Raw genomic sequence first — 11,275 nt, forward strand, 5'->3', positions numbered from 1 at the left:
AAAACTAGACTCTCCCAGGCATAAAAAGTTAAGCTACAAAAGAAGTTAACTATGGAAGCTAATATTTTCCATTCTTATTTAATGGTTCCTAGTGTATTTAGTTCATAAAAATAGAGAAGCTGCCATGTTTCGTATTTTCTGTTAACTAATGGTAGAGGTCCAGAATTAAAGATAAGCGCAGCCTGGTTTGTTCTCATGACCTGGGGTTCAGAAGCTAATCAGTGGAATGATACATACAGAATTGACAAATTGTGAGATTCTTGTATTTCCCATATATGTCATATAAACTGTCATGAAAAATAGCCAGAATATGGCTGGTTTTAAGGTGTGAAGATATTAATTCTCCCTTCCTCTCTCTTTTGTCATTTCTCCCTGATTTACCATTCTTTCTTGCCAAATGCTTTTGATCAATAGAAGTATTTACCTTGACAACAAGTTTTCAATTACATGCTTGACTGAATTTGTGCTGTAGCTATTACTAGCATAACTAGATCAAAATGAAACCACTGACCTAAAATCCCTATTTAACTGGAGTCTGGAAACCAGTATTTGGGTTGAAATTGCTATACTGCTTTTTCACATAATCTACTATATTTTGGAATGTACCGATTAAGTCTGTCATAGTTCTGTTCCTTCCCCTGTAAAATGGAGATGCCTATTTCCTTTTCAATGGAGGAAATTAAGTTGCAGATCTACACCCGTCAATTTGAAAAATGTGTGAACTGAAGGCCAAGAATACCAAAGTATTGTGCTGGTTTGCTCAGTGGCTGTAGTCTGCTGAAGAGCATTGTGTTATTCTTAATATCAGGTTTATGTAGTCTGACTGTATAATATGCCAAGTTTCCTATCTTCCTTGGGAAGCGAGGAAACAACTCTTTTCCAACAACAAAAAAATCTGAATCATAGATTTAACACCCACAATCCTTTCACCTCAATTGACCAAGGCTGTGCAAAAAGCAACAGTAGGACTGGGATTAGGATTGAGAAATTCTTGGCCTCTTGCCCATGCTCGATCAACTAGATTTCACTGCCTTGTCTGCTTGTGCTCAATTGTACATGAAGACTCCAGTGCCCGCCAAGTCCATCTGGCATCTGTTACTCTGCATACTGTAAAGTAAGATGTAGAATTAGCGATCCCCTTGAGCAGTGCATCCCGCTGAGGACCATGCCTGTGTGTGAGCTCTCTGCAGTGGATTTTATAACACTTGAGTAATGGGCTCAAGTTTTGTCAGCACTATGAGCTGCAATGCAGAACAGGCACATCCAGGTGACAAAACATGATCAGCAGCCTTGCCACAGCATCAGAAAAAGTCAAAATGGATTAATTTACCTTATTTCTCAGCATTCTGCTCTGTGGATATACCCTCAAATCTGACACCTATTTGATTTCATATTAGCAGTCCCACTCTTATCCTCTACTGGAAGCAATTACTTTTTTAAATATTTGAATACACAGGAACATGTTATGGAGAATCTGGGGATAAAATCCATGGTGGAGACAGGTTTCTAGCAAAAAGCAAATTTTATTTACGTTGTATTTTCATGAAGGGACTAACATACGGTAATTACAGCAGATGCACTTTCCCAGTTAGTATATGAATGTAATGTAAAAATAAAAGGAAACTGCCTATTTTCTTTGGTACATGTCTATTAAATTTCATTTAAAATCAAGTAAAAGGATGTTATAACTTGAGACTTCTGGAATTTGATGAGTGTAACATTAATTTTGTTAGCTGATGTCTAGGAAAAGAAAAAAAATGTATGTAAAGTCAGTAAAGATATACCGATTTGGATTTCAAGCAGTGTAAATGAGCTCTTTTTCTTATGACTGTGTTTTCTATGTTGGGGCCTATATGGGCTTTTAATACTGCTTTATAAGTGATTGCTGTTTAACTGCAAAAATAACAATTTTTGAATTTATGGAACTAGCCACTTCGAGCTGATTATTTGTATCTTTTTCCACCTTCGGGCTGTACTCTTGGCTTCTTTCCCCCTTGAGCTAATTCTGCTGGTCATGCTTTTTCCTGGAAATGTCTTAGTCCAATTTTTTTTGAGGCTTTCAGTTTTTTTATTTCATAGTAATTTCTGAAATTATTGTTTTTCATAAATGATGCTGATGAATGCAGAAGCAACTTTCATAACTATCAATGGTGTACAAAAATACAGTCAGGTTTTTATTTTTGAGCTTCACTCACAAATGCTGTTCATTGTATTGGCTGAAACCTAAACCTTTATAAGACGGATGTATTATAAATAGAATAAGAAAATGGAAGGGGAGTAGTTAAAATTATGAGGCCTGTTGTTCTTTTGTAATGAATGAGCCTCTACAGATGAGACATTAGTACAAACACTGGTTCACTTCTTACTGACTTTTGTTTCTGACAAGCTGAGTTTTTTTTAACCACTGTGTGGTAATTGACAGTAATACACCCTTTCAAACCAATGAAAGAAAACAAAATATGTCCTTGCTCTACATACCTGTAGAATAATGTGTGAAAGGAAGCAGCATCTGTTCCTGCCAAAGCAAAATAATGTATTTCAGCTTTTGTTCTGTTGCAGAAGTCAAAACTTGTATAAGAAGAATCTCTATGCAGAAGCGATAAGAGATGCCAGCAGCCACGCTGACAATGAGAACGTGACACCTACTAGCAACAAGTCTCGGGTAACTATATTAATGTGGAGTGGAGAGGGAGGCAGGAAGGATCAAAGAGTGTTAGGGATCCACTTGAGATTATCCATCAAATAATTCACATCTTAAATATATTAAATAACTGCTAGAGTCATCAAGTGCTTTGCTGTGAACCCTAGTTCATCTTACCTCATTGTTATCCCTCAAAGTTCACAGCTGCCTGGATGTATTGCAACCATTAGCCAGTGTTATTGTTAGCTTTGAACACAACAGTTGGGGAACTGTGTTCTAAATTAAGGAAATGGCAATGTGATGACATGGCATATCACAGAGTTATTTTCACAGGAAAGTATGCCCTGTGTAAAAAAGGCTTCTTGGAAGCCAAGCATTGTGTGTGCTACATGAGATGTTGAACTTTATTTTGGGGATTGATGAAATTAAATGTCTTTGTATGAGAGGCTGCTGCCTTGTAAAGCAAAACAACCAGGATGTTATCAGGCAGCTTGGGAGGGAATATAAAATACCAGTTTTGCACTGGTATAGGTAGAAATGTCATTTTTGAAGTTGCATCAGAGAATTTGGCCCCATAAGATCTGATCTAAGGACCTGATTCTTACTGGCATTAAAATGACATTACACTGCTAGGTGATTGTGATTGAAACTTGAAGTTGGGAAAAGTGACATAATTGGCATCTGTGGCTACTTCTGTTTCCAGTCTGAGACTCCTTTCTCAGAACGGCATGACGTACCCTGAGAGCTTGTCTGCACACACATTCAGCTCTGAATAAGCTTCTTCACCATACTTGTCCAGGTAGCATCACATTAGCTAAGCAGCATACACTCTTCAAAACAAACACAGTTATGCCACAGTGGAAAAGACTACTGGAAGAGTTTATACTTGTATGGGATTGGTGATAAACTCTAGTGAGGCACATACTGTTTTTACTCGGGTAACTGCACACAAGTTTTTCTAGTATAGGTATTATTACAAGGTTTTAAAGCTTTCCACACTCAACTGTAGCTGGAAAGGTACAAGAATCATGTGCATAATAGTCATGGTCGCAAAAGAATTTGACTTTAAATGGCCTGAAGTTTAACTCTGCTCCAAATCTTTGAGTCCAGAAAGAGATGAGTTTGTTCTACTTGGGAGTCTGTTTGAGGGGTTGAATATCATGGAATACTTATAGTGCAAATGCAAGGAATTTTAATCAACTCGAAGAAGGTCTTGCAAATGGTTTAGATCGTACATCTGGCAGGATCTGTGAGTGGATAGCCACTGAAACACACTATCAAACATATGCTGGGAACTGAGTTGACTTGACCCTGGTTATGACATATGCTGGTCAACTGCATACTCTTTGTGGACTTTTCTTACTAGTGCTTTGGTCCTCCAGGTACTGGACAGCAAATGTGCTGAATTGTGGCAATGTCATTATTTGTTCACAGCAGAGACAAAAGCTACAGCTTTCAAAATATCTGAGGCCAGGAAAATCAGAAACATTTGTTGGGACTGAGAGCAGCTCATTGCGTGGGAACAGTGCTCTAGAAGACCTGCAGCTCATTGACTCTGTCCTCACCTGCTAGTGTCCACACAGATAATGCTAGTGGTCAATGACATTTTTGCTGAATATAGGAGTAATTAGACAGCTAAGCAATGAACTGAATCAACAAAACCGAATCCAGCCTACTCATCTATTACACGCTCATGTTAAATTTCACCCAGCATTCTTGCCCTGGGAGACATCAAATACATTAATAAACTGATTTATTGCAAATAGCTCGTTGCAGGCTGGAAGAGGAAATCACTGACCCTTTGCTAATTATTTCTGCTTACACAGTGATGGATTCCTGTGGTTTCATGCATGTGATTTTTCTCTGTGCTGATGTAGCCATTGAGTGTTAAGTTCACTGGGGCTTCATGCATGCATGCACTTAGGTTAGAAACTGTAGAGTTGCCAAAAAGCAGCAGGAAGTTGTCCATTTCTACTGTTCACTTAAAGTGGATTATGGGGGAGTTTTATGTAAAAAAAGAGATTATACTACGTTGGGGACAGAAGACTCTATAGCTCCTCAACTCTTAAGGTACTGGAATAGGTTTTTGGGTGCTATTGATTTAATTATAATTATATAATTATATATAATTATATATAATATAATAATAATAAGGATTAATAATCCTAATGAAGGACTTTGTATGGAAACTGGATGATGTGTATTGCAGTAACTGTAAAGAGCTCATGAAATTCACACCTTTTGTGGCCCACAGTTCTACTGTTCATTTGTGAGTCTGGGGAGAGGGCATGCAAAGGCTTTCTTGTTCTTGCCCATCTGGGTTAATGTAGAGGATAATGAGCTTTTACACCATCACACATACCAAATATTTGGTATTGTGATACTGAAACTATACCTATAAATTGTTCAAGTGTCATTCACTTTTCCCTTTACTTCTATTCTGCCAGGTGAGGCTGCATTTAGTTGAGGGTATGCCTGGGTATTTTTTTCACATTCGTATTAGAATTCCATAAATCAGGCTAGGTTTATTCTAGGGATATGTAAGCCTTGGTCAACTTCTGCATAGGCCTGGATTTTGATGCTATTCTGAGCCTTTTCATCTAGCAAGTGTTCTGCTTTGCACAGTCAAAGATATTTTGCAGAACAGTGCATAGCTGAATCTCCTCTGAGGGTCTGTCACATGTGGGTTAGCAGCTGTAAACCTACAGATTTTATGTAAATGAACTGATGCCTAAGTAGTCACACCTGCTACATCTGTGATCTATCCACATAAATCCACCAATTATCTACCTGGACCACTGAATCTGTCGATCTTTCTGTTGGAACATCTTATTTACAGGCATTTTCTCTTCCCTGTCTCTGCTCTTTAAACATCTCTCCTTTACTTACTGGGTTTTCCTCTTTCCCTCTATACTATTTCAGCACAGTGCTTCATGTTGCTTTCCTCTACCCCTGTTTTCTCTTTTGCCCCCGGTCTTTTCAGCACGTTTCCCCAGAGGGTCCCATCTTCTGCTTCTGAGGTGTCACACTGTAACTGTGGGACAATGGAACTGCACCCCCCAGGTTGTACTGAGAGGAGGGAGGCTCACTTCCTTCCCTGTGTCTGACACGGTTTCCTGCTGTCTGGTTCTGGGTCTCTTTAATACTTTAAAAGTGGCCCTCAGTACTTTAGAGAGAGTTGATTTTCATAAACTTTTGTTCTTGCATCTGGAAAGGTTGATTTGCAAGGCAAGAGAATGGGTAGTTCTTTACTAGACTGGAACCGTGCACTTTCCAAAGACCGGGGCTGTCATCAACTTAAATGTTTAATTATCTGCAGGGGAAGGGTCATCCCAGAAGCCAGGGTGACCTTTTTCCCCCTGCTGTGGTTGGAGTATGTGGCCCTTCTAGTATGCCTCTTGGGTTTCAGAAAACCGGTTCATTTTATATTAATTTGGACTCTGTATATTTTGTGCATATTGTATGTATTTGCAGTTTGCGGTTGTTAAGGAGTGTAACAGTTCTCTGGAGACTAAAGCGGTTGATCTAATTGAGTGTGAGACAGCAGATCCTCATCCTGCCTGTCCTTCGGAATATGGTGAGTAGGATTTCCTTCCTTATAAGATCTCTCCTCACCTTTGTACCAGCAGAAACAGCGGCTGATAGAGGAGACAGAGAAATCAAAATTATATTTCTGGCCCGTTTAAAGCTGCTGTGCACATCAGAAGTCATGTTTGTATTGCTGTGAAGAGACAGACCATTCAGTCCTTCACTTTGCAGATTATTCATGAGAAATTACACTGTAACAGTGCTTTCACACTCATAAGAAGCCAGATGCTTCTTGTGATAGTAATATTATCATATTTTTGTGTTTATATACAAATTCACAGGCTTGCTTCATAGCAAGTGAAGTTATGCCCATCATACTGATGGGGAATGTATATCTGTGGATCGATATACTTTGACAGCCCTTTTTCATTCAGGCAGGTTAACTGAAATTGTGTGAGGAGCCCAGGTCTCCCCAGAAACCTTTTGGCCTGTGGCAGCAACTGCAGTTCTGCTTTTTGTGTTAAACAAGGTGTTTGACTGCTTGGGGAGTGTTTGGTGCTTAAACAAAGATGAGATGAATGAAGGAGATGTGCCTCCCATCCCTGGTGCAAAGGCAGCAGGCAGCACAGAAGCACACAACAGGCTTCCATGGCCCACCTGTTACCAGCTGGACCACTCTGAGTTTTAGGAAATGCCTCCCTGTAGATGGCAACTGAATCTCCTCATTGCCCAGATGGTGAGAACTGATGAAGAAAGACTGATATCTTTAATCATTTGTCTTATTTACCATATATACCTCCTAACTACAGAAGTTACTAGAGGAGCAAATTTGCATCAGTCATTTAGAGATATGCAAAGACAAACGTTTGAGGATACTTGAATGGGTAGGCATCTTGCAAGATTTTCAAAATTGCCCATCCTGGCCTCAGACATATGTTGGGAAGTTACTTTGTTCATCAGTAGAAAATATGCCTCACATTTACTTGGCTGGACTAATATTGTGAACATGTGTAGAACTGTGTTGTCCAGCAAAGGAAGCCTGATGTTTCCCATTAGGAGGCTCTGTTTTCATTTATAGTTTTATCAGATGCAGGTATTGGAACAGTAATTTCCCATGACAGGTGTCTCATTTTTTCCTAGTTGAAAATTTTATCAAAAGTGGTTCAACCATTTCAGACAAGACTGGTAAATAAATTGATGTCTTTTCTAACATGTTAAAGAAGGTTCTTATACCATGCCAGTGAATAAATCCTAAGATCTTTTGACTTTGGAACAGGGGCTTTAATTTTTGCCAGGCAGGTAATCTTCCTGTCATGGGCATGCTTTTTCCTATTATGCATTAAAACAGAAAACCATGAAATTTGCCTAGGACAATTAATTTCTTAAAATCTGAAGCAAGTTCTTGACTTTGCCTCTTTTTTTGTTCTTTTGACATGAGTTGGTTTTGTAATTTTCTGAACCTGATTCTGTGCTTCCTTTCATAGCTTTCCTCTCTGAGTTGCCATTAGCTTAGTTGTTGTGGGGCTTCTCAAATGGCTTTCAGTAATACATATCCTTTTTTTCCCAGTGGAAGAACAGCCTATAACATATGACAAAGCAGCAGAGACTTTGGCAGAAGAGGAGAAAGAACAAGGCTGTCGACAAGAGGTTCTTGTTGGTGAGAAATCGTGTCAGCCCATGGGAGCAGCAAAGGGCCCTCCCCAGGCTCCCTGGAGCATCCACTCTCAAATCCCGCTGGAAAGGGAGCCCTGCGAGCTTGCTCCAGACAGCCTGCTGATGCAGCCAGACTAGACACAGCCTGGGTTTGAGTGGGAAAAGGAGGAAGGATGAAGTCAGTAGAGAATGGGAACTCATGAAACACTGAAGCAACCTGCATTTTTTTGTTAAAATCTGCTTTAGAAAAAAAAAACAAAAACAAAAACAAACACAAATCAAGACAGAACAACTAAGTCCTTGCCACTCCTTCCCTGTCATCCCTGCTTGGAAGAATTACTGTGAGCAGTGTGTTAGCAGTGAGTACTCTGTAAGTATCACTTTAAGGGTCACTGCCACTAACTTCATTAACTGCCTGATAAAAGGACACTGAGGGGAAAACAGACAAGTGGGTGATTTGTCAGAGATAAGTATTTTCTAAGGGAGTTTGTTGCAAGTAGTGGTCTTTACACATACGCAGAGTCCAGAAACTGCCTAGAAAATGAATCACAGAATCATCAAGGTTGGAAAGGACCTTGAAGATCATCTAGTCCAACCATTAACCTAACACTGACTGTTCCCAACTACACCATGTCCCTCAGCGCTATGTCAACCCGCCTCTTAAACACCTCCAGGGATGGGGACTCCACCACTGCCCTGGGCAGCCCATTCCAACTGCAATGGCCCATCAGCTGGATAATAGTGGCAAATGTTATTAATTTGGGTGTTTAACATACTGCTTTTTGTTTTGTCCCAGGAAAGTAGGGGATGTTGTCATTTGGTTACCAGCTCTGTAGGCCAGTGATGGGAAAGAGTATTGAGAGGCTCTTACCTCTTGTCCAAAACAGTTACACACTTGAGTAACTTTGCAGAGTCAGTTCTGATTTATGTTGGTGTAAGCAGAAAGAACATTGAGCCCAAGGTGTCTGAATTACAAAAATTATAATGCTCTGTTGTGTAGGGAGTTGTCACTTGTTTATCTTCTAAAGTGATTTTTTTTTCTGGTGGTTTTGAATTGTTGAGTCTGTTTTCTAATCACGTCAGTTCTGAATTCAGAATAAACTTGTAAAATGGGCATTTCCAGAGGTTAGTTGGAACTAGTAGCAATGAAGACACATTCTCTTGTGTGAATGACAACAAGGGTACAGAGAAGTGGTTGAAACTGTGTTCAGGAGAGGGCAACCACTGGGTTGAACCATTTGTTTTTATGTTCAGTATAGTTTAATTTCATTAATATTGTTAAAAGCATCTAGTTTGGATTCCCTGGTCTTTCACAGTTCATCACTGATCTTGTGTATTTTGATGGGAAGAGAGTCCAGCTATGAAGGCTCCGATTCAATAAAGCATTTTATTTCCATGAGAGCTAGACAGTAAAATGACTTTAATCCCCGCACTTTGATTATCTCTGGTGAAATACGTTTGTGTGCTTAAAATCAATGTTGTGTTGAACGACAGTCAACATTTAGTTGGACGTTTACCCAATCAAAGGAAATAAAGATTTTTAACTTTGAATCTTGTCTAAACAAAGGTGTTTCAGACTCTTTACAAAATATTTTCATATTCTAGGCTGTATTTTGCTTTGTTTTCCTTCAGTCTAAGGATCTAATTTTAAATTTGATAGTGTTCTTTACGGAATAAGATAGGAAAATCAAGTTGATATGTTTTTGTAATGAGGGTGTTTTGAGTTTTAAATGTTTCCTAAACTCATCTCTAAACTCAAAATAATCTTTAGTATAAAACCTTGAAATGATATTTCAACACAAATATAATATATTTGGTTTATTTGTATGTTTATAAAGCTATTGATTTATAAAATAAAATTTTAAAAGATCCCTGATGTCCCTTGTGTTTTAAAAGAAATGAATGCAAAATTTTGGTTTCCATTAACCCATGTCATGCTCGTTGATAGCTCCATTGGTTTCATAAAGCCACAGCGTGTAAGTGTTGGTGCAGCATGTGCAGATAACGTGGGTTTTTCATTCACTGCTTGGAGAATCTGTACTAATGAGGATATGCAGCTCACAGGTAGGTCCCAGATTGAATATGGTAAGTTTTTATTTATTATTTTAGTTATACATTCCCATAAACCAGTAGAAGCCATATATTCCTCTTTGTGCACATTTAAATGACTGTTATGAATGTTGCTACTTGTTTTTCTAGAAATATTATCCATGGCTTCACAATATGTTTTCAAATTGGTCTCCAAGATCTTATTCTCAGGCTTTACATGCAGATCAATTGAAGTCAACTGGTTGAATCCTGGAGGTTCCTCTTTTTTTTTTTTGGTTAAACTTTTTCAGTTATGCAAAAAAACCCCAGAATTTTTAAAATTATTAGACTTTCTGGGTATGTAGCTAACTTAGTACTGACCTCAAATCCTACTGGTATACTCTGACTTTTAAAAATGAAATCAACATGTTATGTTAAGCTGTAGAAGAGGAATTTAGAAAGATAGGGGGGAAAAGCTTGACGAGTCCAAAGTGAGAAAACTATTGGGCAATTCTAAAGAGCAAGGGAGAAAATTAATTTGTTCGGTTTAGTAAATCCTGACTTTATTGAAATTGACATTTCAGTACTCTAAAGCTGTATTTTCATTGTAAACAAGTGAGGAATGATTCATGCTCATTCATAATGGATGTAGGCAATGCAATGGTTCCTAGTCATAGGAATGCATGACACTTCTCATTTTAAGCCCCTTTTGCAGTTACTTGCAGCTTTGCAGAGTTTATCTATTCAGGCAAAAATTGTCCATCCTAGTAATCTCTTTCAGGATGAAAATATTTCCAAAAAAACATTCTAGGGAAAAAAATAAAAAATTATTCATAATGGGGTTAGGGAAAGCCTCTGCCTTCTTACCATATATTGTATTTTTGTCTTATCTGAAGTCATTTTATCTCATGTTATTTCAGGGTGATGCCTACACTGTTCCGTTAGTCTTCAGGACACACTTGGTGTTATTGCTTTGCTCCCTGATAACTTGCCATCTTTATCTCTGTGCATGTGAAAAGGAAAGATGTTAGTGGCGTTAGAAGCCTCCCCCAGAGCCCCAGGAATGCACCCCGAACACAATCTGCAAGGGTGATAGCCTAAGTTGGCTCACGTTCCTCTGATCTTTTATTGAGACTGCTGTTTAATGCCAGTTTTGATGTGGACCAGGAACAGCCAACTTTGTGAAGACCATTCATCATGCGATTAACTTTCGGACACTCCTCAGTACCGAGGTGGACTAGATTCAGTCCAATGAAAAGCCTTAGTCCCTTCTAACCAGTCTTTGGGGCCCTCAGTATCCTGCAATTTCAAGACTTGGGAACTTTACTTTTGAGGCAACTGTTGCAATAATCATCTGTAAAGATGCAGAAGACCTTTTGTATTAAGACCCTTGCCACTATCACGTCTTCCTCCTCAAGCCTAGCT

At 38.8% G+C, this 11,275-nt stretch overlaps 1 protein-coding gene across 1 annotated transcript in view; it reads left to right on the forward strand.

The window, feature by feature from the left end:
• The window catches only part of EGF (epidermal growth factor), a 61,131-nt gene extending 51,438 nt beyond the window's left edge, over positions 1 to 9,693 (forward strand). Inside the window, exons 23-25 of the mRNA XM_074823266.1 lie at positions 2,560 to 2,662; positions 6,116 to 6,218; positions 7,737 to 9,693. Coding sequence (XP_074679367.1) covers positions 2,560 to 2,662; positions 6,116 to 6,218; positions 7,737 to 7,960 — 430 coding nt within the window. The 3' untranslated portion in view covers positions 7,961 to 9,693. The remainder of the gene's footprint in view (positions 1 to 2,559; positions 2,663 to 6,115; positions 6,219 to 7,736) is intronic.
• Positions 9,694 to 11,275: the final 1,582 nt, after the last annotated feature.

The sequence above is a fragment of the Strix aluco genome, chromosome 4 (assembly GCF_031877795.1).
Source record: "Strix aluco isolate bStrAlu1 chromosome 4, bStrAlu1.hap1, whole genome shotgun sequence".
Taxonomy (NCBI): domain Eukaryota; kingdom Metazoa; phylum Chordata; class Aves; order Strigiformes; family Strigidae; genus Strix; species Strix aluco.